Source organism: Camellia sinensis, chromosome 5 (genome assembly GCF_055761805.1).
Source record: "Camellia sinensis isolate YWXY chromosome 5, ASM5576180v1, whole genome shotgun sequence".
Taxonomy (NCBI): domain Eukaryota; kingdom Viridiplantae; phylum Streptophyta; class Magnoliopsida; order Ericales; family Theaceae; genus Camellia; species Camellia sinensis.
Window position 1 is genome coordinate 45885168 of NC_138965.1, and position 27376 is coordinate 45912543.

The 27376-nt window shown below is 34.3% G+C and overlaps 1 protein-coding gene across 1 annotated transcript; it reads right to left on the reverse strand.

The window, feature by feature from the left end:
• Positions 1-739: 739 nt before the first annotated feature.
• LOC114263089 (carbamoyl phosphate synthase small chain, chloroplastic) lies at positions 740-22248 on the reverse strand. Its single transcript, XM_082868767.1, has 11 exons — positions 21910-22248; positions 18036-18208; positions 15315-15441; positions 5036-5124; positions 4890-4950; positions 4724-4791; positions 4474-4602; positions 4285-4391; positions 3802-4149; positions 1890-2055; positions 740-1085 (listed from the first exon to the last, which is right to left on the reverse strand). The coding sequence occupies exons 2-11, from the start codon at positions 18169-18171 to the stop codon at positions 1036-1038; spliced, it is 1281 nt and encodes a 426-aa protein (XP_082724893.1). The 5' UTR covers positions 18172-18208; positions 21910-22248; the 3' UTR covers positions 740-1035.
• Between the last annotated feature and the right edge of the window lie 5128 nt (positions 22249-27376).

Genomic DNA, 27376 nt, shown 5'->3' on the forward strand with positions numbered 1-27376 from the left:
ACTAAAATTGCAAAAAAGTCGATGGAATTTCATTAACTTATTAAATTAAAAAACTTGGCACCAATTTGAAATTAGTACTTTCAATTTAAAGGGAAAAATGACGTGTGGGTCAATCAAAGGCATATTGAAATTTGGATAATACGTTAACAGAATTGTGCCTGCACAATTTTTGAATCTCTCTATGTACACAAGTTACACCACCACCTCCACAATTGTTGTATGTGTATTTTTATGTTCAGTCACCATCCAAACAACGACGATGTCTTAACTCAGTGTGAAATTACATTTTAGTGACACAATTTCATTTGATGAAATTGCATATTGAAGACGCAATTTCATTATGATATCGTAAATTCAATATGCAATGTCAACTACTACAATATAGCCCTAGATAGTTTCAAAACTGCAATATTTTCAAAATTTGTTTTTCAGATACAATATTTTGAAGGGAAAAAACAAAAAACCTCGATATTGAAAAAGTTCATATATTACTTCATATGGTGTATCAATTTTGTGGGCAACTTTGATGCTTGTTCATATCCTTTTAGTAGACATGAACATTGAATGAGAAAGACACTGAGCACTTGTGTTTGTGTCATAGAGCCATTTTGTTCTATTAGTATCTTCCTTAACATGAGAAAGGGAACAAGAAGCTTTAGAAACTACTTCTAAACACTAGCAAACTCGACAAAAGGCAGCAGAAATTTGGCAGATGCATCCCAAGAGAACATAAGTAAGCTATTCAGAAAAATGGAGTTCTCACTAAATGCAGAAAATTAAAATTAATCACAACATCAACCACTTCTAAATACTAGAAAACTCAACAGATAACGGTACATCCTCCAAAAAAGTTCTCTGCATACACACACAACACACTGGGCAATGTAATCAACCTTTCAGCAACCTCCATACCGTGAAGTGGTTTGACTTTCATTATTAACTCCTCCAGCATTATTGCATCCAAACAACCAGAATTACAGTTACCAGCTAATATATATATCAACCATAATGTGAACAACCCAGAGTAGGTTTTCCTCACGCCTGTTGTTTTTCTTGAGCCATCATCCGTACAAATTCCACAAAAGCTGCAACCAGATAACTAAGCGTTAACCAAACCAAACCAACCTAAGCATTAAGGTGAAAGAAATTATTTAACCATATCTACACATTTGTCCTGTTCCATACACAATAAATAAATAATAAGAATTTGTTTATAAGTTATTGACATGTAGCTCACCAAAGATAATTGGTTGGTTGAGAACTCGATAGGTTAGGTGATGTTTTAAGTGAGAAAACGATTCTCCATAAATTTCCCGACAACTATACCATACACGAAGGAGCGGAACGGCATAAGCTCTATTTTATATCACATAATAACATCAATTTCTTGCGACTGTAAAGCCGTGTTAGCTGGGGCAAGCTTCTTCAAAAAACCAGCAGCATGATGGCAACAAAAGCATAGCAGAAAATCAGAGTGCTCTGCTACAGTACCCAAGCTATGCCACTTTTATATGGTTATATATATATATATATCTTGTATTACCATATCTATATACATTCTTCATAAATATTGCTGTATACAAATGACTTTTCCGAAGAAACTAGAAATCACTTAGTATATTATTAACTATCCATCATGGAAATGAGTTCGATTTCTATAAATTAAAAAAAAAAAGGTCCATAATAAGATGCATCTAATCTGGTATTAGAGGCCCATGTTTTGCCATTACTGGATACTGTTATCTTGCTGCTGATGGTGTGTGCATCATTGAAATATGTGACATTGACATCATATATTATCCACGTTTTTTTTTTGGGGGGGGGGGGGGGGGGGGGTTCCTGACAAGTACAAAAAATTATTAGCAAAACTGCCGCAAGAGTTTCATTACCAGGATCCGAATCATGAGGTCCAGGAGATGCTTCAGGATGATATTGAAGAGACATAAGCTTTAGTTGAGGGAAGGCAAGACCAGCACAGCTTCCATCATTGAGATTGACATGTGTCACTTCCACACCCTTGGGAAGAGTTGCAGGGTCAACAGCATAGTTGTGATTCTGCCAAGGGACGAAATTTGAAAAACAAATGAACCAAATATTTGGAAGAAAAGTATTAATGAACATGTGCATTAATTTGAAGAAAAATGGCTTTTGAAAACATTAGGCACATCAACTATAATGCATCAATAAAATGACAAAACATAAAATATTATTATTAATTAAAAAGAGATGTGTCCAAAAAAAAGCTACAGTTTACTAGAAATGAAAAAAAGAAGAAGAAGAGTATTTACAAGGACTGTAAGCAGATGCAGATCACAATCAGAATCAGAATGAATTCTGAGAGATCCTAATCCAACCCAGCAAGAAAAACAGACAATCTGCATCCTATCCAATAATCAATGGATAACAAAAACTCTTGTCTGAACCTTAATGTCATGAAAAAATGGATCTCTGATCTCATAGTCGGATTTGAGCTGCTACTTTTAATGAGTTAGATACATTGCCTTCAAAAAGGCCCCTCTTGATGTAAATCAATAAGCAGGGGAGGGGAGAGAAAATGGCTCCAAAGCATGGAAAAAAAATCAGTAATTGTTTTAGGCATTATGTATGTATCCTAATTTTATATGAAAATAGAGAACCATATTGCAGTTTTTGGAAAATTTGACAGTCAAAATCAGATTTTGAGTTTTCAAAATTGATAAATCTGGCATGTGTGGATGAGAGAGAGAGAGAGAGACTACAAATCAGACAAAAACTACTAGCCATAGCAATTGATTGACGACATCTATGAAGCATGGATACTTCTAGCAGAGAGTTGTATCCGTATTAAGTACCGATACTCCTCCAATATTCGCAAATTTGCATTTGAAACTCCCTAAATGTATCCTATGTTACATGGACTCAGGTGCCGGTGCATGGACATCTTAAATAAAAAATAGAGAAATGGAGAATACATGTAAATGGATCCAAATTTGGATATGGATACGGGGATATGTTATATAGTTATTGTTAAATATATTTCTTGGATGTTGTTACAATGTGTCTACGATTGTAAACAGTATATGTATCTACGTTTATGATGTGAATATTCATAATTAGCTAATCCTATGCATATACAAAGCAATTATTCAATGAACTAACAATATGAATGTCCACATTGTATGTCACATATATGAAGCTTATTTGAAAATGCAATTTGTTAGTTTGTGAATGTTCACATTCTTCGACAGACAATGGACGTCCTGCCAGATCCCCGTGGGTTTTCATCGCTGTGGGTTTCGCAGAAATCGGAAGTCGTCAACTAGACTGAAGTGAAATCGTAGTAGTAATCAATCGTTGTGAGATTCCCTTTTTGAGAAACCGTAAAATTTTCTTATAAGTTAGGATATATGCTTTTGAAAACCAGATTTAGCGCAATTAGATTGTGTCGGTTTTTCAGTCATTTTCATTGCCACGGGACTAAATGGGTTTTGAGAATACAACTAGGACTTATTAATATATAAGTCCTACGAATGGGATTTATAAAAAAAATCACCCTTCGATTTAATAATGAATAGACCATCCACGAGAAAAGAAAAAAAATGCACGCCATGTAGCATGTCCGACACATGTCTGAGGCGTGCCGAACACAGCTACAGAGACTAACTTGAAGTGTCTGTACTTCATAACCCCCCCTCACCGTATTCAGCTCCTTGAGCCAGATTCAGATCAAAATTCAATAAATTGACTGGGTTAGGTGTTATGCACATATATATATATAATCATACTAGTTCAAATGAGATGTCATTTTAACATGAAACAAACCTGAGCACTGATCTCAACCCGGCCACTCCGGAGGTTACGAACCGGATGATTTCCTCCGTGGTGACCAAATTTCATCTTAAAGGTTTTACCACCCAAAGCTTGACCAAGCAACTGATGGCCCATGCAAATTCCGAAAACAGGAACCTTTCCAATTATTTCCTTGACAGTTTCTACAGCATATGGAACTGCAGATGGATCGCCTGGGCCATTGCTGAAGATAACTCCATCTGGTTTCATCTTTAAAGTCTCAGATGCTGGCCATTTTGAAGGGACAACGGTGATTTTACAGCCATACGATGCCAAGCGCCTTAGTATATTATGCTTGATACCAAAATCATATGCGATGACCTTCATTCAAATAAAGAGCTACACATGAGTAAATGCAACGACCTCATTCAAATATAGAAATACATACAAAGTAAACGTATAAACACACATTTGTAGTACTGTCTTTAAGCACAAACTCAGTATAAGCATACTAACATGAAAAGTCTCTCCTCTCCTGTTGCAGTTAAACTCCCACTCTGAATCCGTTTTGTCAATCCATTCATAAGGGGCATTACAGGACACACCGCTTATTAAATCCACACCTGCAACATTGTGTCAAGAAAACAAAGCACATCAAATTACTAACGTTCCAAATGCCTTTTAAAAGCTAAAAGGGATCCTTACCAACAATGTCCCATGTACGAGACATTTCCAAAAGTTCTTCATCTGTTTTGGTTACTTCTGTGCTCAACACACCTATAAGGCTTCCATCTTGTCTTAATCTTCGGGTAATTGCACGTGTATCAACATCATCTATTGCGTAACAAGAAAGCACAAAAAGCAACTAAAGGTCAACAGCCATTGAAGTTAATAAATTAAAAAACAACTGGTATAGTACTGTCTAGAGAGCCCAATGATGCAAAATAGTACTCACATATTCCCATAATATTCCTTTCAGCCAAATAATGTCCAAGTGGTTTTGTGCATCTCCAATTTGAAGTACTAAGAAACATTTATTGTAAACTATATTAACAAATAAATAATACTTAAAAAGGAAAAATGGTCAGTTCTTAAAACCACGTTAACGGAAGGCAGCATACCTGATACTTAAGCTTCTAATTACTAAACCTGCCAGGAAGCATTGTTGTGACTCTTCATCATCTGCGAGCAAAGGAATCCTAATTCAGATTGCACGTAGTTCTCCAAGACCAAATATGTAAAGACAAAAAGTAAGAACATCACCCACCAAAATTAACACCAGTGTTGCCAATATGGGGGTTTGTCATAAGGACAAACTGGCCAGCATAACTAGGGTCTGTAAGAATTTCCTGATACCTGCAATGTAACAATCATACCAGATATATGATCGTGCACAGCATGTCAATGTATCAAACTGATTAATGAACATAGTTCATAAGTTTACTTCGCTTGAACATGAATACTTCTTACACTTTAGTGGGAAAAAGAAAAAACAAATAAAATATATTGTTAAACCAATTTTAATTTCTGCCACTACCAAAAAAGAATTTAATCGGATCAGCTCACACATTCAAGAGCTATTAACTGATATAAAGCTCCAAGAACAAAGTTCGCTGCAATTAAGTGTCCGTCACCCAATCTGAAAAAGTTATCTGAGGCATAGGAGCAGTAAATTGCCAGACCTCAATCTGCAACTGTAAAGATTCTATATTCTAGAGTAACATTTATTGTGAAAACACAGTTATAGAACTGCAGCCATTAATTTTTTTTTACGTTTTGAGCCTTACCCTCCTGTGTGATATTATATACCTTGACCAGAAAACTTAGGCTCCGTTTAGTTTAGTTTTGGAATTATGATTTGAGTGTGTTGTTGTAATTTAAATGTAAAATTATGGCTTGAGTTTTGAAAAGAGAAAGTTTGTTTGGTTATGAGTTTTGAGAAGAGTTTTTAAAAGAATTTTTGAATTTTGAATTTTAAAAACAATTTTGAGTTGTATTTTGAAACTTTTTTTTATTTAAATATTTAAAAATGTTTAAGAAAATTTTATTTTTTTATTTTAAATATATAATTGTTATTTAAATATTTTTTTGATTTTAAATACTTTATTTTATTTTGTAAATATTTTAATTTTTTAATATTTTAAACTCAAAACACAACTCCACACTCAAATCGTAACCAAACACATAACTCAAAACTCAATTCAAAAACTATTTTCAAAACTCATAACCAAACATATAACTCAAAACTTATAACCAAACTCTTTTCAAAATTATATTTATGAAAAAAATTAAAAATACTTTTAATTTTGTCCTTTAAAATTATTTTTTATTTTATATTTTTTTGAAAAACTATTTTTTTCAAAAAAATATTTTGTTTATTTTTATTTTTGTCAAAAAATAATTGTTGTTATTTTTTTTAGTATTGGCCAAATAATTTGTTATGATTTAGATATATATGGCAATCTAATTTTTTTTTTAAATTTAAAAAAATTAAATATATTTAAAATATTTAAAAATATAAATAAAGTATTTAAAAATATATATATTTAAAAGGGGAATGCACCAATAAATCCCAAATTAATAACTTATGCACTGTTTAGTCCTAAAAGTTTTCTTATAGACTGAAAGGTCCCATCACAATGTTAATAACATCAGATACAATGTTAATAACATCAGAGTCATGTTACAAACATTGGATTTCAAACATCTAATGTTCATCAAATTTCAATAATGTTTGAAAATATATGATGAAAAACATCTAATGTTCATCAGATTTCAATAAATTTTGAAATTATAGAATGAAACATCAGATCATTTACATCATTCACATCATGTTGATGTAAAAATGGGACTAAGTGGAGCATAAGAAAACTTTTAGGACTAAATGGTTCAACGTTTCAAAAACTAGGACTTATGGGTAAATTTTCCTATTTAAAATTAAAAAATAAAATTTTATAAATTTTTAAATATTTTAAAAATATTTTTAAAAAAATATAGCACACAAATGTATGAAATACAGTGCACATTAAAATAAATATTTAAAATATAAAATATTTACCCTAAGAAAATTTTTAAATATTTAAAAAAAATGAATTCAAAAAACTTCAAAATACAACTCAAAACTCTTTTCAAAACTTATAATCAAAAAAAATTTCTTTTTTCAAAACTCATAATTCAAAACACAACTCCACACTCAAATTATGACTCTAAAAATAATTTTAAAAAATAAAATAAAATAATATTTTTTTGATTTTTTTTTTTAAATAGAGTTTTGAAAAGAGTTCAGTTTTGAGTTTTAAAAAGAGTTTTGAGTTGTGTATTTGGTTATGAGTTTTGAAAATAATTTTTGAATTGAATGTTGAGTAGTTTTGAATTGTGTGTTTGGTTATGAATTTTGAAATTTTTTAATTGGAATCACAATTCCAAAACTAAACCAAATGCAGGCTTAGTTTCTAAGTGACCACAATTTGGATACATAACCCAAAAAAATATAAATAGCTTCATTCTATAGTAATATCAACTATCCAGATAATTTCTTCCTCCTTCCTTCTTGTGAAGCTATAAAAAATGTTTTAGGATACCCAAAAGAAATTCTAAAATCTGGTCAAAGGTTACACTGCTGAGTGCTGACAAAAGAAAATAAATTAAGTAATTAAAACATATTTCCTTCCTATTAAGTCTGACATTTTCACTCCCAGTAAGTGATAAAAAAATAAGATTTAGGGGTTGTTTAGGTGTCCTAAAGTATACTTTTTGTCTTTTTTGGCTAAAAAATTGAGAAAAAAAATAAGAATATATGGGTTAACTTTTTGACTTTTTATGAAAAAATGTGTATTAAAAAATTGTATAAATTAGTGTGTAAGGAAAAATTAGGATTGGAAGTTGTGCCGCCGTAATTTTTGACTTTTGGTAAATAGTGATAACTTTTTAACTTTTTAACTTTTTTTTTGTAAATTGCCAAACTTAACCTTACTTACCAACGCAAATAAAATAAATAAATAAATAAAAAGGGTGAAACAATCAGACCTTGATGTAGTAGAATAGATAGATTAAGTGATTGTTAAATGGCCTATTATTATAGTCTATAAATAGGTGAGGTAATATTCTATTATACTTAATTTTTTATTAATAAATATACTTTGTGATTGGAGTAGACCTTTGTTTCTCTCCAGTCCTTAGGGTCGTGAGTCAATTACTTGGATTTACATTTGGATTCCATTATTTGGTATCAGAGCTAAGGCTAGATCTTTTCCCATCAGTCAGTCACAGCCTCAATTGAAGGAGTTCAGTGAACATTCACTAAGCCAATTCGATTGCGATTTTTGAAGAACTGGTTTTGAGTCTTCGCAAGCCCTGATAGCAACATTTGAATGGAGTTGTGGTTGACCTTCGAAGTCATCTAGTGAGTCAAACTCGACTTGCAATCTATGTTTGCGATCTCTTCGGTTGACCTCAAATCTCTATCTTGCGATTTGATCACTATTTGAGTTGCGATTGACATTTTTACCTTGGTGGGTTTCGTTTCGGGACCTGAGGATACTGGATCTGGAATAATTACGCAAATCCAAAACACTAGAATATCAGTTGTGAATCTGGTTCTTCGATTTTGGAAGGATTTGACTCTAGTCTTTGACTTCAGACCACTTCGCCCTGTGAGTCTCCATTTTCTGCTTGAGTTCTGGTTCGATAGTTTGAATCTGGTTCAATTTTGTTGCTGCTGGGACTGACTTGAATCTGGTTCAAAAGTAAGTTCTCATGGAGCTTTGGTTTGGGATCATATTGGCTGTCATTTTAGCACTATGACCTTTGATAGTGTGTTTCCAAGGCGGCCAAAGTAGAGCTTATGCTGCGAATTTTTGTTAAGAAACCGAGATGAATTTCTCAATTGGAAGGAGCAATGATGTAAATCGAAATCAAACTCATAATCAAAGAGATGAGTTGAAACAAATGAGTAGATCACTTGTTGTTTTGACAAAGATGGTGCAGTGATTACAACCTCTAGCAAGCAGCTAATGATAACTTTGCAAACTTCAAAGAGACTCTTGAAGTTACATGATTGGTACTCCTTTGTTCCTCTTTAGGAAGTTGTTTTTGAGTTCAGTGGGTTGCTTGTTGTGGTGCTCCATTACTGATTGTGTCCACAGGAAGGAAGGAAAAAAAAACAAAGTGCAATGCAAAATTCCATCTCTTGATTAGCTTCTTTCATGATGCATAGTCGATCCTTTCATCTTTTGTCACATTCCTCAGTCTTGCTTTGGAAGCTATCCTTCTTGCTAGTCTATTGATCTCATTCTGACAGAATGAGTACATCTCTGCACTAGTGTGCTGATCAGAGGTGACGGGCTTGAAAAATTGGGGGTTTGTCCACACTTTAGCAGGAGGGTATGGGCATGATGGGAATTGTCAATTTGCACCTATGATTGTTTAGCTAAAGATGCAGTTCCATGTATTCAAGGAAGGATGTGGTGTGAGAGCTATGCTTGTGTTGAACATGGAGATTAGATGCAGCGCCTATTCCTCACCCAAGGATTCAATGCATGGTTTTACATTGAGCTCACTTAGTTGTTGCTTAAACTTGAGGACAAGTTTCTTCAAGAGGGGGAGTCTAATGTAGTAGAATAGATAGGTTAAGTGTCTATTAAATGGCCTATTAGTTGTAATCTATAAATAGGTGATGTAATATTCCATATACTTAGTTTTTTTATTAAAGAATATACATTGTGATTGGAGTAGAGCTTGGTTTCTCTCTCCAGCCCTTGGGGGTTTTACCCCTGATTGGGGCATTTGTCTTCTCTCTCTCAATTTGATGATTGATTTGCATTTGGATCGCATCAGACCTAACTCTTATTGTATGATTCTTTTTTGAATGGCAACGTACCCCAATTTCTTCTCCCTATCCTCCTAACAAAGTGATATATGATCTGCTCACAATTTAATTTATTCAAATATTCATCATCAATACGAAAAATCAAGGATGTATATACTAGTCAAAAAATTATTAAGGGTGTATGTGCGTACGAGAGGAGAAGAGATTATCTTTCTCAAGATAAGATAAAAATTAAGGCAGTAACATCTCCAGTTGTTAATCCATCATGGCCATTGTAGGCAACTTCGAAGAAAAGAGGTGAGGAAAACATGCCAATCATTATATTGCAACATTGGCCAACTTAACTATGATAAAGGGGGGGGGGGGGGGGGGGGGGGGGGGGGATTGAACCAGAAATTTTGTTTAGGGAGGCCAAGCCAATGTAAGTTTATCAAAAAATATGAAGTTAGCTTTTGGTACATTATTATTCAAAGATCATTTCTTACATAAGTATTATGAAGATAAAAAAAAATTAATAAGGAAAATCAAAAGATACATTCCAATTACTTCTGAATACATTTTCAATTATTTCATATACTTTTTAAGCTATATAATTAGGATCTTAGTGTATAATTAATTAGACCTCTATTTCAAGGAAAATTATTGGTTGATATAATTTACATAAATAAAAAATCAACTTCATGATTTTTGTTATAGAAAAAACAACAAATGACATTTACACCATGTAAACTCAAATTAATAGAATTGATGTTGTTGTGAAATATGTAAAATTATAAAATTTAAAAAAAAAAGAAAAAAAGTTAACCGTCATCTCATATATATTGTAGGAATGCTAATGAAATAGAGGTCCAATAGAATAATTTTTCAAAAGCTTAGGGGGCCATTTCATTCATTGTAAAAATATTGACAAAAAAATTCAGGGGGACCATCACAGGCCCCGGGTTGTCTTCCCATAGCTCCATCCTTGGGTATGGGTTATGAAATGACAAAGAATAATTTTAAATAAACTTTCTCTTTATATATATCTGTTTGTTGGAGTATGTTGCACGAATCCCATGAATATAGCAGAGCCAGTATCACATGGAACAAGTAGCAATACAATGGGGAAGGCATGTGGCAACACAAGGTGATTCAATGCATAAACCAAATCAAGCCTTAAGTCCCATAAAATGGAGTCGACTACATGAATCTTCTCCATTCGGCTCTATGAAGGGCTATTTGGTTAGTCAAATTAAGGAGGTTCATATATCAATTTACTATACTATCCCATGTCAATCTAGATCTACCCCTTCCCCTAGCATTTTCATCTACCGTAACTGTATCGTATCTCCTCACTATTGTCTCTGTTGGTCTCCATTGTATATGACTAAACCATATTAATCTATTCTCTCTCAACTTATCTTCTATCAGTGCTACTCCTACTTATTCATGAATATATTTATTCATGACTCTATCTTTTCTAGTCTTATCACATATCTACCTTTGCATCTTCATCTCAGCAATACTCATCTTATCTACATGTTTTTTAGTTGGCCAACATTTTGTCTCATACAACATCGCTAGTCTAATAGTCGATCTATAGAACTTTTCTCTTAATCTAGAAGGTATTCGTTTATCACAAAATACCCCAGACACACTCCTCCACTTGAGCCAACCCATCTTAATTCTATGGACCACATCTTCTCCAATCTCCCTATCCGTTGTGATAATCGAGCCTAAATAACGAAAATATTCACATTCAGGTAGTTTTTGGTTCTTAATCTTCACTTCTCCTCTATTTCCATTTCTACTGTTACTAAAATTACAAAATTACACTCCATATATTTGGTCTTAGTTCTACTTATCCTAAATCCTTTAAATTCAAGTTCTTCTCTCTCTCGAACACACAACAAATCCAGTCAAATTATTCAACTTTTGTCTCTTTCAACTTTGACCAACACTTAGCACTTAGGCAATTTCATTTACCATTTTCTTCATCAATATTTTGGTTGTACTCATTTCATTTCGCCAGTAAACTTAGTTCTTTTACTTTTCAATGTTGTCCTATGCTACCCTTTTACTTTCAATTCACCATGCAACTAAGAAATAGTGGAGTCCTCTTCATTGAGGCAAAACAAAAATCAATGGTTGTTCCCCTTAGCCATTCCAATGTTAATAGAGGTGATAGGCGCACCAAGGTGCCAAGGTTTCCTGGGGCGTAGGCTCAAGGTGCAAGGCAAGGCACAGGCCTCACCGAAGTGAGGCGCACCTTATACGTAGAAAACAATATAATTTAATATAGGGTAAATTACACTGACCTCCCCTGAGGTTTACCTTAATTACAGGGACCTCCCCTACAGTTTCAAAAATTACACAAACCTCCCTTACTTTTGAAACTAATATACAGATTCCCCATTCCCGTTAAAAGAGCCTTAACGACGTTAACTTAACAGTAGAATTTACCATAATACGCCTCTCATTCATTCCTATATATATATATAGAGAGAGAGAGAGAGAGAATACATATATATAAACACATACATATCTTATATATATATATATATATCACTGTACCCATTCCATCTCTCTTCCCTCTTACTCTCTCTGTGTGCTCTCTCTCTCTCTCTCTGCATGTGCAGGTTAGCAATTTGGGTTGAGTGGTCTGGCGAGCTGGAGGCGAGGGAGGCGGAGCTTGCTGGCCATCAGATCCTTGATGCAGATCTTCAAATCCTAATGGAAGCTGCTGATGTTGATGGAGATGGGAAAATGTGGAAAACGGAGGGGTTATTCTGTGTCTTATTCCACCTTTTGGAAGGATGATTTGTTCTTTCTCTTTCCCTTTCTCTTTCTCTTAGACAATTTGTTCTTTCATGTCGATTTTGCAGAGTGAAAGTGAGAAAAGGTGAGGAATTTATCGAATTTAATTGTTAACATTGAAAACCCACTAGTAGAAATTCACACACACACACACACTAGAAATCAGTTGCATTAACTTCTGTTGATGGTTTGCATGCAGATAATTGAATCAATTGATTCTTGTTCTTGCTAAACAAACAAGACCAAGAAACAAACAGAGAGAGAAAACAAAAAAGACAAAAATATAAAATAAAATTGAGATTGAAGTTCCAGTTGACATGAAATCTGCTTGTAATCTAGTTGAGAACTCCACCACCCTCGTCTCCTTGAGCCTCACATCTTCTCCTCATCGCATCGCCACCATCGCACTCAACCACCACTGCGATCTCTCTATTTCTCTCTCTCTTTCTGCAACTATCGCAATCGCCATAATCGTCATCGCAATCCGCCATCACTGCAACCCTCAAGATCAGATTGCGACCACCGCGACACCAAGCTCCTCAGATCTAGGGTTTTTGGTGGTGCTGGCGGCGGGGAGATGGATGAGCTGCGAGAGCGAGGAGTTCGGTATGGTGGTGGTGGCACTGGGCGGGGGTTTTGAAATGGGAGGCATCGGGGCAGCGGAAGACGATGGGGGAAGAGGCAAAGCATAGAGGGAAAATAGAGAGAGTGAGAGGAAAGAACCGTGTAGTGATATATATATATATATATATACATATATGTATGGGGAGATAAGGGCAGTATTGGAATTTGAAGAATAATTTTGGATGACATCAGCCAAATCTGATTGAATTTGGACGGGTGGATAACAGAGGGGGTTATTTGTATATTAGTTTCAAAAGTAAGGGAGGTCTGTGTACTTTTTGAAACTGTAGCGGAGCTCCCTGTAATTAAGGTAAACCTCAAGGGAGATCAGTGTAATTTACCCTTTAATATAAGTAAATAATTTAGGGTTCATTATAAGCAAAATGAAATGTTAAGCATTTAAAAATATATATACCAACAAACACTACTATTTTAATATAGACAAATGAATAATATTTCAAAAATTAACATAAAACATGAATAAAAAGAAAGGGGAGAAGAATAAGAAGAGGGGGAAAAAAATAGATCAGTCTAAAGAATGAAAAGAAATAAAAGGAGACCGGAGAATAAGCAAAAGAAGATGGAAGAAGACGAAGAAGGCAACAACATCACATCCATGTGAAGAAGAAGATAGCAACGTAGAGAAGACAACAACGTAGACAAGAAGAAGAAGAAGAAGAAGAGAAGAGAAGAGAAGAGAATGAGACAAAAACGTAAGAAGAGAAGAAGAAGAAGGCAACAACGTGAAGAAGAATTTTTGGATCCGCTAAACTGGATAATGGAGGCATGTAATAGTAAAGTGTTCTTTGAAGATTAGAAATTAGGGCTACTTTTTCTTCTATTGTTGATTTAGGGTTGAATGCCCAATGTATTGGCATATGTAATAAGAGTAAAGATCTTCTATGACTGCACCATATTAAATCAATGGTCAGATTTTAAACAAAACCAATTAAAGCAACAATAAAAAAGCCCTCAAGACACAAGCCTAGGGCCTAACTGCGCCTTGGCCTAGAACACTACAAGGCGCAAACATCCTTATTAAAGTCGCCTAGCTTGGCACACTACAAGGCACAAATCTTGGGCCTAGGCACACGCCAAGGCACGCCTTTAATAACACTGAGCCACACACAACACATTTATGAGATTAGAAGCACATTCGTGTGCCATCACATTCGAACTATACTTAGGCTGTGTTTGGATTTAGAATTTTGATAGGGATTTGTGACGGAAAAAAGAAAAGGTAAGAGAAACATGAATAAAATTTAAGTTAGTTTTTATTCACATTTCCCTCTCATTTTCTTTTATCCAAATCCATAATCCAAACAAAGCATTAGTCCTAGCACACACTCACACAGCCACACACTTCGGTTGTTTGCCTTCATAACATCTGATGGCAAACATATATACATCTTCTTCTATCTATCTATCTATACTATTAATATGTGAAGGTTGCAGGTGGTGTTGACACAAATGTGTCTCATATTTTGAGACACAACATATATATTTTAAATCAAAATTAAAATTTATATTTTACGCATGCCAATCGGTTGGGCACACACCCACTATATATATATGAAAACAATAACTTCATTTCTTCCATTACAAATAAACTAAAAAAAAATTATCTCAAAATAATAAGAAATTATTTTCCACATTCTATATTGTTATAAAAATAAAATAAAAAAAATAAAAAAAGTGACCAAACTGTCCTAATATCTATTTCTAAAGGAACTAAAAATGTATAAATACACAATATTTTGATTTTAATCTCTGGCTCTCAAATTATTTTCCTTAAACTTGCAACATATTTTATACGTGTCTAAGCAATAGACATGTTCAGTCCTAAAAAGTCATGAAAAATAAACACATGTGTAACAACAATAACGATTTCATTTTATATGTTACAAATACACATATTTTATTATATCAAAATAGTAAGAAATTATTTTCCACATTCTATGTATAATAAAAAAAGTGTCAACAAAAAGGTCCTAATATCTATTACAAAAGGCTCTATTCACAAACAAATTAGACGTGTTAGACTTTAGATTCCTAAAATTACAAAAACCTAAAGGAGAAAGATTTATATATAAATCCACATTGTTTTTATTCTAATCATTGGCTCCGAAGTGTGTTTCACAATTGTCTAAGCAAAAAACACGTTTATCTTCCAAGTGTCTGAAGCATAATCGGTCCTAAAATAATTAAGAAAAAATAATACAACATATTTGGCACCCTCATAAAAGTGTTTTCATGCAAAACAATAAATAAATAATAATAATAACAACAATAATCTTACCCTGTTAAAGATGTGTTGAAGACCACTTCACCAACTTGGGTTCCTGAAGCACCAAATGACTTAGCCATCCAAATTGAACCATCTTCAAGCACAAGTCTGGTGTTTGCTACCTTCCAAGGTCTTTCCCCTAAACATATAGGCTCATCAAGAAAACTTCCATCACCACCTCAAGTCACATAGGTGTTTTTTAATCAAAATTGTATTATAGAGAAGGGAGAGAGAACTAAGGCCATCAACAAGAAATGGTTTTATGGGGAAGCAAAAGGTTCAAAAATAAATATTCAAAATATTATTGATGGCAAACCATGCATCTATAGGAAAGTGAACTTTTAAAGTACGAAAAGGAACTCTAAGAATTAATTGTGACATCATCCTTCCCGTACATAACAAGACCAAGAAGTGATAAAACCGAGACATAAAGATGAAAATTATCCTAGTTTCCTTTGCAAGGTAAGAGCCATAAACCAAACCAGTACAGATTTATTTGTGATAGACAACATGCCTAAACCAAAATCTGACTTATATATGTGATGGACATTGCACGTCACTGTAAGCATAATGGCTTGATGTCTACAGTAACTCATTTAAATAATCATTCATAGTTATTTTCAACTAGACAAAAGGACAAGGCACAAAAGGGTGAAAGTTATTTACACAAAATGAAGTTTGCCGTTTCACCCAAAAGTGTGATGCATCAAATGGCATAAGAAAAGCATGAATGCGAGTCAGGCATTACAAGCAAAAAAAATGATTTCCATTTAATATACCATCTCATGACAGAACAATTTTAGTTTCTTTCTTTCACAAAACAAAATTTCTAAATTAACATGGCCATTATGGGAACATTTTGTCAATATTCATACAATATAGAGCTAACCTAAGAAGCATGGATACGGACACGTGACACGACACGGATACGACACGGACACGCCAACACGTTAATTTAAAAAAAAAAGGACACGACACGTGAAGGACACGCATGGAATATATAATTTTATATATTTATTATATGTTGTATATATGAATATATTATTCAAAAATAATAAAAAATGCAATATGATACTAATTCCTATAAATTTATAGGGTTTTTGTTTTATTATTGTTTTTTAAGTTGTTTTGTTCAAACTTCTAATTAGTTTCACATATGTCTAATTAATAGAAACGTGTGTTAAGCGATTGATACATGTGTCCTCCAAGTGTGGGTCTTTAAAAAAAAAAAAAAAAAATAGGACATGTTTTGAAGAGTATCGGACATGTGTCCTAAGAGTGTTCAACAAGTGTCGGTGTCCAACATGGACACGATATGGATACGTCACCTTCTTAGAAGTGTCCGTGCTTCTTAAGAACTAACCTTTTCCAGTTCATAACACATACAAGATCAACCCTAATCTAAATTTACTCGCTTGTTTATAAATATAATTGGGTGTCTAAAGGAGAGGACAAGCTACACTACTATAGAAAAGGAGAGAGTGCTAGCAAGAGAGCCAGCCATGAGGTTTAGGGAGAGAGAGGGGAGCAATAATTATAACCACAACCCAACAAAAAAGAATTTGTTTTAATAATCAAACTAAACAAGAAAATGAAAACCAAAAAAATTTAGAAAATAAAACCATAAGTCGAGATCAGAGGGATTGACGGCTGAACGAGATGAAGGCATGCGCACTTGCCCCAATTCCAAAGGCACAAGCCTTCCTCAACCCATTTCTTGACAATAGAGTTTGCTCTGATGAAGGAGATCGAAGTGTGAAAGAAAGGAATCTTTGTTCTCAGTTGAGACCAATGCTTTTGTCCGAGTGAAATCGGTGATGGGTGAGAGAAAGATGGAAGCATGATTAGTGCAAGAGATGGGTATGAGAGCGATGGATGAGTGAGAGATGTATTTGAGCGTGAGACGGTTGTGATGGCTTTACAAAAGATTTTCTACAGGAAGCGATGGTTCTAAAGTTTGATCAAGAGAGGGTTTCAAGAGAAGTTTTTACATATATATACAAAGCAATAAAAAGCATGGGGCAAAGAAAATCAAAGCCCAAAAACGAAACATATACAAAGCCCAACAAACCAGACTCAAAAAATGACAATTTTCTAAATAATAGCATTTGTACCAATGGAGCAAGAATGCCAAAAAAATAGCAATTTGACACTGTAGAAAGCTAAAAAATAGCTTTGGCAATGTCACTTAGCAACTATCACTGGAGATGTTCTTAGGGGGCATATTGGAGATGCTCTAACATATAGCAAATAGAGTAACAAAAAAGGACTAAATAAAACATCACTTTTACCTACCCAAAAATAAATAAATAGGCACCTTGTTATAGAAATATTACTATTACTATTATTTTTTTATTTTTTTTATTTTTTATTTTTTTTGAATGAGAATATTTTGGATCTTGGATTTATCAGAGAAATGAAATAAAGAAATTCACTTCATTCTCTTCCTTAGGTTTTCTGGTTTCTTTCCCTAATCCTCCACAAATCCATGATCCAAGCATACTTCCTGGAGAAACTTTAAATTTCCAAACAATCGTGTTATAAACATGAAAAATCAATGGAAAATGGAAATTGAATACGAAACAGAAATCTTACTTCCAGAATCATTTGATGTATATGCCTATAAACTAAGGAAACAAACAAAAATAAAAGCACATACATACATGTACATACACATATGCATGTACATATATAGATGTGTCATATATGTATATATATGATAGAGAAGGTTACCAATGGTGGCACCACCAGTGGGATGAGTAACGGAAGAGCATCTGACGGTGAAAGCCCCAACTTTAGATGATTTTGAAGCAAAACAACTTGGTAATGGATGGCTTCCCATAGCAAAATCCATTGATTTGGCGGCCATTCTCTCTCTCCTCTACCAGTTGCAAGGCTCAATAAACCTGGAATCAAGATGGCTCAGTAAGTTTTATACAACAGCACTGGCTATGATTGGATGGTTTAGAGGGCTCATTTACGGATATATGCTTTTTTAGGGTAAATTACATTAACCTCCACTGAGGTTCGATACAGATACAGTCATCACAGTTTTAAAATAATTAAAACAAACTCCCCTAAGATTTATAATCACATATCACTTTTCGCCATTCCATTTATCAATCGACAGAAAAATTAAGTATGTCATCGGTTTAATAAACTGAAACGCCAACTTTACCCTTCCATTACAAAATTGCTACTGAATCAAAGTCAATGAACCAACTTAGTGAACCTCAAACACCATAACAATTGAATATGAACTCTCAAACATATCTGAGAAAAATGCAAAGCACATAACAAAAGTTCAATCAAACAATGAAATCCTAAATCCTCATAACACACAAGAACAAAATCTAACTTTTGAGAACCAAATCAAACAAACAACCAAAACTCGTGCAGTAAAAAATCAGAAATTTGACAAAATTTTCCAAATAATCAGCAAAAATCGTTAGAACATTTTCTCTCATCATCAACAACAACTAATAAAGAAAAAAATTGAAGCAAAGAAAGAGATACCCCAATGGATGGATGGTGGTGCTTGGATAGTGATGCTCCAATCGAGGTGGTCCGATTGTGATGGGAGGCAATTGGGGATGTGCCGGAGGAGAAGAGAGATGAAGAGGGTGGCGGGGGCGAGGCCTATGGATGAGAAAGGGGAATGGTGTGGGTGTGTACACGGGCCTTTGCTCTGGATTTTATAAATAAACTCTCTTTCCTTGATGATGGATGAAGGGAACAAGAGAATCAATCAGTGAGTGAGGGTTTTTGGCATACATTAAAATTGGCTTTTTGGCTTTTTTTTTTAAAATCTATTTTGTCTTTTTGTGAGTAAGTTATGTGACAGGTGATGTGACTTAAAATGGGTTAAAGCTGGAAACTGACTTTTAACCAGCTTTCCAAAAGAGGCCACAATGGCAATATGGTCATTTTATTTTTGGGACAATTACCTAGGAAAAAAAAAAAAATTTGAGTCTTGTAATAAAAAAAATCTTGAGTTTTTAGTTTTGTCAATTTAAATTCTAATCTTTTTTATTTCTTTTCAATTTAAACCATTCACCTATTTATGTTAAGCAAAATCAACGGAAAAAGAGAGTTTTAATCATTAAATTCAATATAAGTATATATAAAATGTTTAAAATATACTTTTCATTAAGTTTAATAACTAAAATACTCATTTTTTTCATTGATTTTACTTAATAAAAATGGACAAATGATTTAGATTGAAAACAAATAAAAAATTTAGGATTTAAATTGACAAAATTAAAAATTGAAGGTTTATTTTGTTACAATATTTGAACCCTGATTTTTTTTTTTTTTTGGGAAGTTGCTATTTTCGTTTTAGGCTATTTTTGTAGGCTAAATTTTTTGTATTTTGGAAGATGATTGGATTTTTTTGTAATTAGATGTGACGTTTGTGAGAGTAAAGTGAAATGATTATGGGTTTGATGTTTGTCTTATTAGAGCAACTCCAACCATGCTCTTCATTTTTCGCTAGCTAAAGTACAAAAATAGTACACTCTTTATTTTATCTAATTGTTTTTAAGCTATTGTGCTCTCCAATCACACTCTTTATTTTAGTTAATCATTCAAACTAACTTAACCAATTTTTAAAACGAAAAATACTAATTGCTAATATTTTACTAATGTAAATTTGCAATAATATTTCGTTAACATGTTTAACAAATAATTATTTTTTTTTAATACAAATTCAACCATTAATAAGTGGCTGGCTGCCCAGGACCCAAAGCATATCCAAGAGAGATGACATTTTACTTGAAATAAAAATTCCACAATCGAGATTTTCCTTATATATTGTGCTAAACTGATACATGAAATTCTTGGTGATATTGAGAACCAATAACATTTTTGTGCTTAAAGTCTCCAAACTCCAACGGATTCTATTGATGTTTTGTTTCTCTTCTTTTAGTTATGATGAATAAAAGACTTCCACAACAGAACAAGAAGTCCAAGGATTAATGCATACAAAGGACAATGGCCTTTCGAGGCTCAAGAAGATTAAAAGATTTGGAGAGCTTCAGATAGGAACACCTGAAAATAGGCATGGAAAGGTCCATGAATCTATAATCCCAAAAATTCTCTTATTCCGCTCCATTCACACACTCCAAAAGCAGACACAACAAGGCTACTTCCCAGATGCATTAGCTGACACCTATTCGGACACATGCTATTTAAACAACTCAAGGAAGACATCACACACTAAACTCAGAGTCACCCAATGGAGACTGGAAACAAACAATAGAAAACCCAAAACCAACTAATGAGTACCTAGCAATTGGATGGTATCAAGTTTTACATTAACATTAGCAATATGGCAGCAACCAAGAAGCTAATAGGTTGAACACCAAAGCATATTTTAAAAATTGCAAGCAAGGATTTAACACTACCAGCAAGGATTTACATATTACTACATTTTTTCAATTATTAGAATTGCAAATTGAAACATTATGGTAGTGTTTATATGCATGTGACTTTGTTATATTAAAAAATATCAGATTTGATATAACTATCACAACTAATGACAGTATAACCAACTAATGAGAGTATATGTGCACATATAACTATCACAGCAACTTACATAGTTTTCCAGATGTAATATGAGGACTAATCATAATGTAGTTACGTCTTGGTTTCTAATCTAGTCACTAGTAGCAAGGGGGAAGAGTTTATTGTACTAGTATGGTGGCAGCATATGGAAATTGAACATGTTTTTAGTTATGATCATTGGAAGCAACAGTTCAATTGTATTTTACACCTTTGCTGTATTTTTTTCTCTATATTTATGTTATGTGCTGGAAATTGAACCATTTTAGTATTACCTTGCAGATAATTTTTTTAATATGTAGATGATGGATATTTGGTCCTTTTAATTCAAATTCCAAACTTGAAGTACCTGCATTCTGCAATTTTACTTGGTATTTTATATGGCAAATGCTACAAATTCTGATAGTCTCATAAACACTCACAAGGTTAGGCCTAAACTAAATATGCAAATTGTTTTCTTTCTGAAGATCCATTGAGAAGTGTCATGCACAAAAATTCAAGGTTAGGAAAATGGTTGCTGACTATATAATGCAAATCTTTGTTTCTGTGGCATTTAAACAAACACCATATGCTCAATTTTATCACCACCCAGAACAAGTTCTTTAAACATATTAGCATGTTTTTTCTCTATACTAGTCATCTTCAATCTCCAAAGATTAACCAACTTATCTATATTGATTTAAGCAACAGAATGTGTGTATATATCCCAATAATAGCATACGAGTCAGAGGCTCCAACAGGTTTTGGCTCTATGAAACCTACAAGGAAAGTTTGATTATACAGATGGCCCTAAATCCTTCTCTAGGAGGGTGACACCACAAGCTCCAACAGCTCCATATATAACACTGATTTGTTACAAATTCCATATCTCAAATCTCTCACACTAGTTTCTATTAGCTTATTTCAAACAAATCAATTAGTTGTGGCAAAAATTGTGTAACCTCCCCAGACAAAAAACAAAGAGACCAAGGAGATTTGAGAGAGACAAAGAGAGATTGATCTGAGAGAGACAGAGAGAGATTGATTTGAGAGAGTCCGAGTATACCTGAGATGGAAGACTGCGACGAAAGGCAGGAAGTCCGCGACGGAAGGCGGTGACGCGAGGAGGCGAAAGGCCGGCGACGCAATATGGTGGTAATGGGCTGTGGAGGCTACGGGACTCAGAATTTGTGGGAAATGAGGGTGTGTTTGGTTTGTGTCTGCATAGTAATTTTTGAAATAGAATGTACGAAAAATTGTTTAATTTGTCTTTTTTTTTTTTTTTAAATGATTTTGAAAAATTATTTTAGGGAGAGAGTTTTAAAAATCAACAATGTTACATCCCACTAAAAGTGGTGTTCTAAAACACCACTAATGAGTTGACACCCACTTTTTAAAAAAAAAATAATAAATAAGGCACAAAATCATTGTGACACTAGGTCTCACCCACTACCACATTATTAATAATAACGCTAATTAATGGTCTCACTTATTTTTCATTAAAAAAAGTTATTTCAATACAGTGCTCTTCATATGTAGCCACTGGTGAAGACTAGCAAAGTAGCTAGCCTTTTAACCAGGCCAGTGGAGGGTCAAAATGTATTATGGTTGAGGCCTCTTTTAGCAAGTCCATTGGAGTTGCTTTTAATTATTTTAATTTATTTTATTTTTTTTTGTAAATTTTAATTTTAAAAAAAAAACTAAAATATTTATTGCCAAACACCTCCAATGTCTATTAGGTCATCTTTGGAGGAAGCTCTAAATGTACCTTAAAAATTAGATTGGATACCCTATTACTTTAAATATCTCAACCCTAATTTTGAATTTTGAATTTTTTTTTTTTGAACACCCCAAAACACTTTGTTAATCCCACTTTTATCCTTTTTCACTCACCTGTGTTGGAATCTTTGCCATCGGCAAATGACCCACAATGCTATCGCATTAGTTCCATCAACCTCTACACTTTCAGATCCCAACAACTCCACTCATCACCTCCCACCACCACCCACTTCAATCTTAACCCAAACCTAGATTCAGAAACCCCCAAATCAAAGACCCATCAAAATTTTCAACAAACATATTTCGAAGAAGAAGATTCAAGGAGTCTATACGAGGTCTACAATCAGTTGAAGGACCATCATCACGTGAACATGACCAAGTTCGACACCAACCAGGCCTTCAGCGAATTGCCAGAGAAACTTATGACAAAGATTCAAAAGTTGACGAGTGCGAGGTCGACGTTCGCACACTTTGAGAAGGACAAAATCGTCGAGGCTCACCATCTGATGATGGTAAAAGAGAGTAAGGAGGCAGTAGACAATGAACAAGTTGATGTAAAGGTTGATAATTTCTTCAACAGGTTCAAGCAACCGTTGAAGTTGCAGATGTTGGACTCCATTATGAAGTACAAGGATATGATTAGCAAATAGGGTGGAAAGTAAAGAAATCTTGATTTCATTGGGGTTATTTTTCGAGTTTTGTTAAATTTTTTAGGAGGACGATCTAACCGGAGCTAGGAGGTTGGCTGGCGACAGGGAAGGGTTATATAAACTAGTGGCCGGAGTTGAAAAGGGATGGTCGAAGGTTGCCAGAGCTAGAAAGGGTAGCCGGAGTTAGGATTAGAGTTTGGTTATTTTGGTTATTTGTTTAATGAGTAGAATGGTATTAAAAAAATTGATAACTGGGTGTTTAACCTAATTTTTTGGTGCAAATAGAGTCTCCCCACCTTTGGAGGTGCCTCTAAATGCACCCCGAAATATTGGTTAGGCATCTCATTTCTTGGAACATCCCAACCCTAATTTGCGATTTTGATTTTTTTTAAAAAATTTTTTGTTGAACACCTCAATACATTCAATTAAACACATTTCTACCCTCACCCATGGTTGTCACTGAAGTAACTAGACCTGTCGCCTCCCGATGCACACCACCTCCTCTTATCAAACCTTAAAATGTAAACCACTAGAGAATCCTCCACCACTGAAAGCATCAGCAGAATCTGAAGAAAGCCCCAGCCAATCAAATATCTATCCCAAGAAACTTTAGGCTTGTCGAGGAGTAGCGAGGGTCGTTGAACGATATTCAACCGACGTCGAAGGAGAACTGAGGATTTGTATTACAAGATTGTTGGTCGAAGCATAATCAGTGATTTCTGACTAGGTTTGGACTCAAAGATTGGACCAGTCGCGTGAGTGGAGATTGAGCCTATGGTTTTAGCCTTAATTTCAATAGAAGATGAATACTAACATTTGTCGTCGAGTTTGAATAGGGACCAGAGAGTGTTCTAACCCCTAACATAACAGGATTTGCATTGGGCTCGAACATGTTGGAAAACCTTTTGTTTTTGAAGGTAGAGAACGACTTCATACGGCGGAGCTCTAACAAGAAAGAAGAAAAGGGTTTGGTGGGGACTTGGAAAATGGCTTTAAGAGTGGTGGTGGATAAGGGGGTGGCGGTGTTTAAGGGAAGGCAGGAGAAGGAGAAGACAAAAGAGGGATCAAGGGTGGTAAGGTGCTTGTAGAGGCATGAGGGGCAAAAATCGGAGTTACCACCACCTCCTGAGCGCGACGATGGTAATGGTAGCAGCGCGACGCGAAGAAGAATAATGGAGTAGATGGCCAGTGCTAAGAGGCTGGCCGGAGTTAGGTGGTTAGAAGAGTTAGGGTTTTGGCCATTTTGATCATTTACTTTAGGGACAAAATTGTATTAAAAATAATTTGAAAAAATGGGGTGCCCAACCAATGTTCTGGGATGCATTTAGAGCCTTCCCACCTTTGGGTCATCATTACCCGTTCTAAAAACTTCCTTAAAACTTTGGGGGATGACAGAGAAAAAAATTACAAAAACGTGTAAGGTATGAGGTGCAAGTGAAAAACTGTGGGGCTGGAAGTTGCACCCCTCCGTGTTTGTGTAAAAAAAAAAAAAATTGTTTCACTGGGAGGTAATTCTCCCTAAAACTTTTATTAAAAATAATGGTAAATTATAACGATTATGATTTTTTTAAGTTGGCCATCTCAATTTAAAAGAGCATTAGGTATGGGCTCATTTTCGGGCCAATTTTGATGATTTAAATCGTTTACCTTTTAGCATTCATTGGGTAAAATATTCATGCAAAATATTAAGATGATCAGAAATCGGTAACTATATATTTAAATTATATTTGTATTACAAAAAAGATAGATGGCTTCTCTTGAAATTATAATTGTCATCTATTTTTTAAAAATAAATGTGATTCAATGCTATAATTACTAATATCTGGTCCTTTTAATTTTTTGTATGAATATTTTATCTATCAAATCTTAAAAGTGAACGGTTAAGATTACTAAAGTTGGCCCCATAATGGGCTCACCAAATCCAAATACTCTCTCATGTTGGATAGCCAACTCAAGAGAATCAAATTCCATTATAAATACACCCTTGAGATTTGTTTAAAATAAGAATTACTCTCCATGATTCTAGAAATTGCAAATATCCTCTTATTAGAATTTTTTTATTTAACATAATTAACCGAAAAAATAAAATTCCAAATTACTCTTCTTTGCAACAATATTATCATAATTGTTAATTGAAATATATTTCTAACATCATTAAAATTGTATTTGACATAGGGATGGTTTGGATATGGCTTATTTTTTGACTTTTTTACTTATTACAAAAAAACGTGCAGAAAAGTAGAGAGATGATGTGACAGAAATAAGCCAATAAGCATTTGGCTTGTTGCCAAACTCACTTCTAATGATTTTTTTAATAAAATGGGCTATTTGCTATACGATTAAAAATTTGAAGCGACAATATGTAATTTTCAAAATTACAGGGAGCAATTCATATTTCAAACAAATCTTAGTGGTATATTTGTAATTTATCATAAAAATAATGATAAATCACATTGACCTCCTTTGAAATTTGGAAAAATATAGTAACTTTTACAATTTTAACTTAATTACAGTGACCTCCATTTTAGCATAGTTAAATGGACCAAAACTAATGTTAATGGTACGAAAACACAAAAATAAAAGGAAAAACGGAAAGATCCCAAGGATCCATACGTGTGATGTGTAAAATAAAGTGAAATAATAGTACAAATCATTGGAATGGAATTTACGCATCTCTTTGTTTATGTTACATGCAATTTATGCACTATATCTATCATATGCCATCTTATTATTCGAACATCTACATGCTCCTAGATATATAATATGTGATATAATGAATGCATTTTATTAAATGCCCCATGAGCTGTATATTGGATGGTTCTCTTCTCGAGTGGGGTCCCACACAAAGACTCATTGGAGTCAAAGTATCACAACCCAAACCTGCCCCTATAGGTTCAATGTCGTAACCGGCCAGTAATTCTTGGATTACCAAAAGCCTCTTAACAGAATAACATATAGTTAGAGGCTGCGAAAGCAAATATACAAAATATATGTAGTCCATTGAGCTGTGAAGACATACATGGGATAGATAATTTAAAACTTTTGTAAACTTGTGAGTGACGTCAAAAGATACAGTATTTACACATCACTTCATGAACGTATTATCAGAAATCTTGCGCGAAAATCAAAAGAAACAAAGTCTAGTACATTCACAAAAACAGCCGCTAAACTTGACTTAATCTGGAACCTCCTCGGAGGCACAACGGTTGGCTGACAAAAACTAAGACTCTAGGTCCTCAACTCTGAGCCTGGTCATGTACCTGATCACCTACATACATAATATAAATAGTAAGCGGAAGCCCGGTGAATAATAACGGAGTAAAGGATTTAATGAATGAAGTCCATACCAGATTTAGAAATCATAATTCAGATTCATAAACAGATTCATATTCATATCCTTGTTCAAAACATAAACAGAGGTCAGAGTTTATGCTTAATTATACGTGGTACATCTATTAGCACTAACAGAGTAGATACAGAATAGATGCAGAACATATGGTGGTTCTGCGTAACCAGTTCCATAAAGGGACCTCCGGATCTGGGTAACAAAGAATAGATATGATGAGCCCCATGATGGAGCCTTCGGTACGGGTAACAGAGTGCAGACATATTAAGTTCTATAATGGAATCTCCGATATCGGGTAACAACTAGCAGATATCACATGATGCTAAGGATGCCACGAATACATTGTCAGAAATTGGACAATATAGCGATCCCGGTTGTCCCTTTACTGTTCTGTTGTATTCCGGACTCGGTTCCGTGATATTGGTGGTGGTATACCTTGTTGTCATCCTTTAATTCCACTTGATTGAGTTTTAGGATGTGTTGGACAGAGTTGTTACAGGTTGGTTAGGCTTTGGTTTCAATTCTTTGTTGCCCAGTTTTTAGGAGGTTCGCTCGAGCGGGTCTTATTGCGCTCGAGCGGAGATTGCACGCTCCCAGTTTTTCGTGTCCCTGCAAAACTTCTGCAGGTGTGATTTTTACACTCGAGCGGGTTTGTTTACGCTCGAGCGGTAGCGCTCGAGCGGGTACTCTGGCGCTCAAGCGGGTAGTACTTTTTTGTGTAAGTTCTGGGAGGGGGAAATCCGCGCTCGAGCTGACTG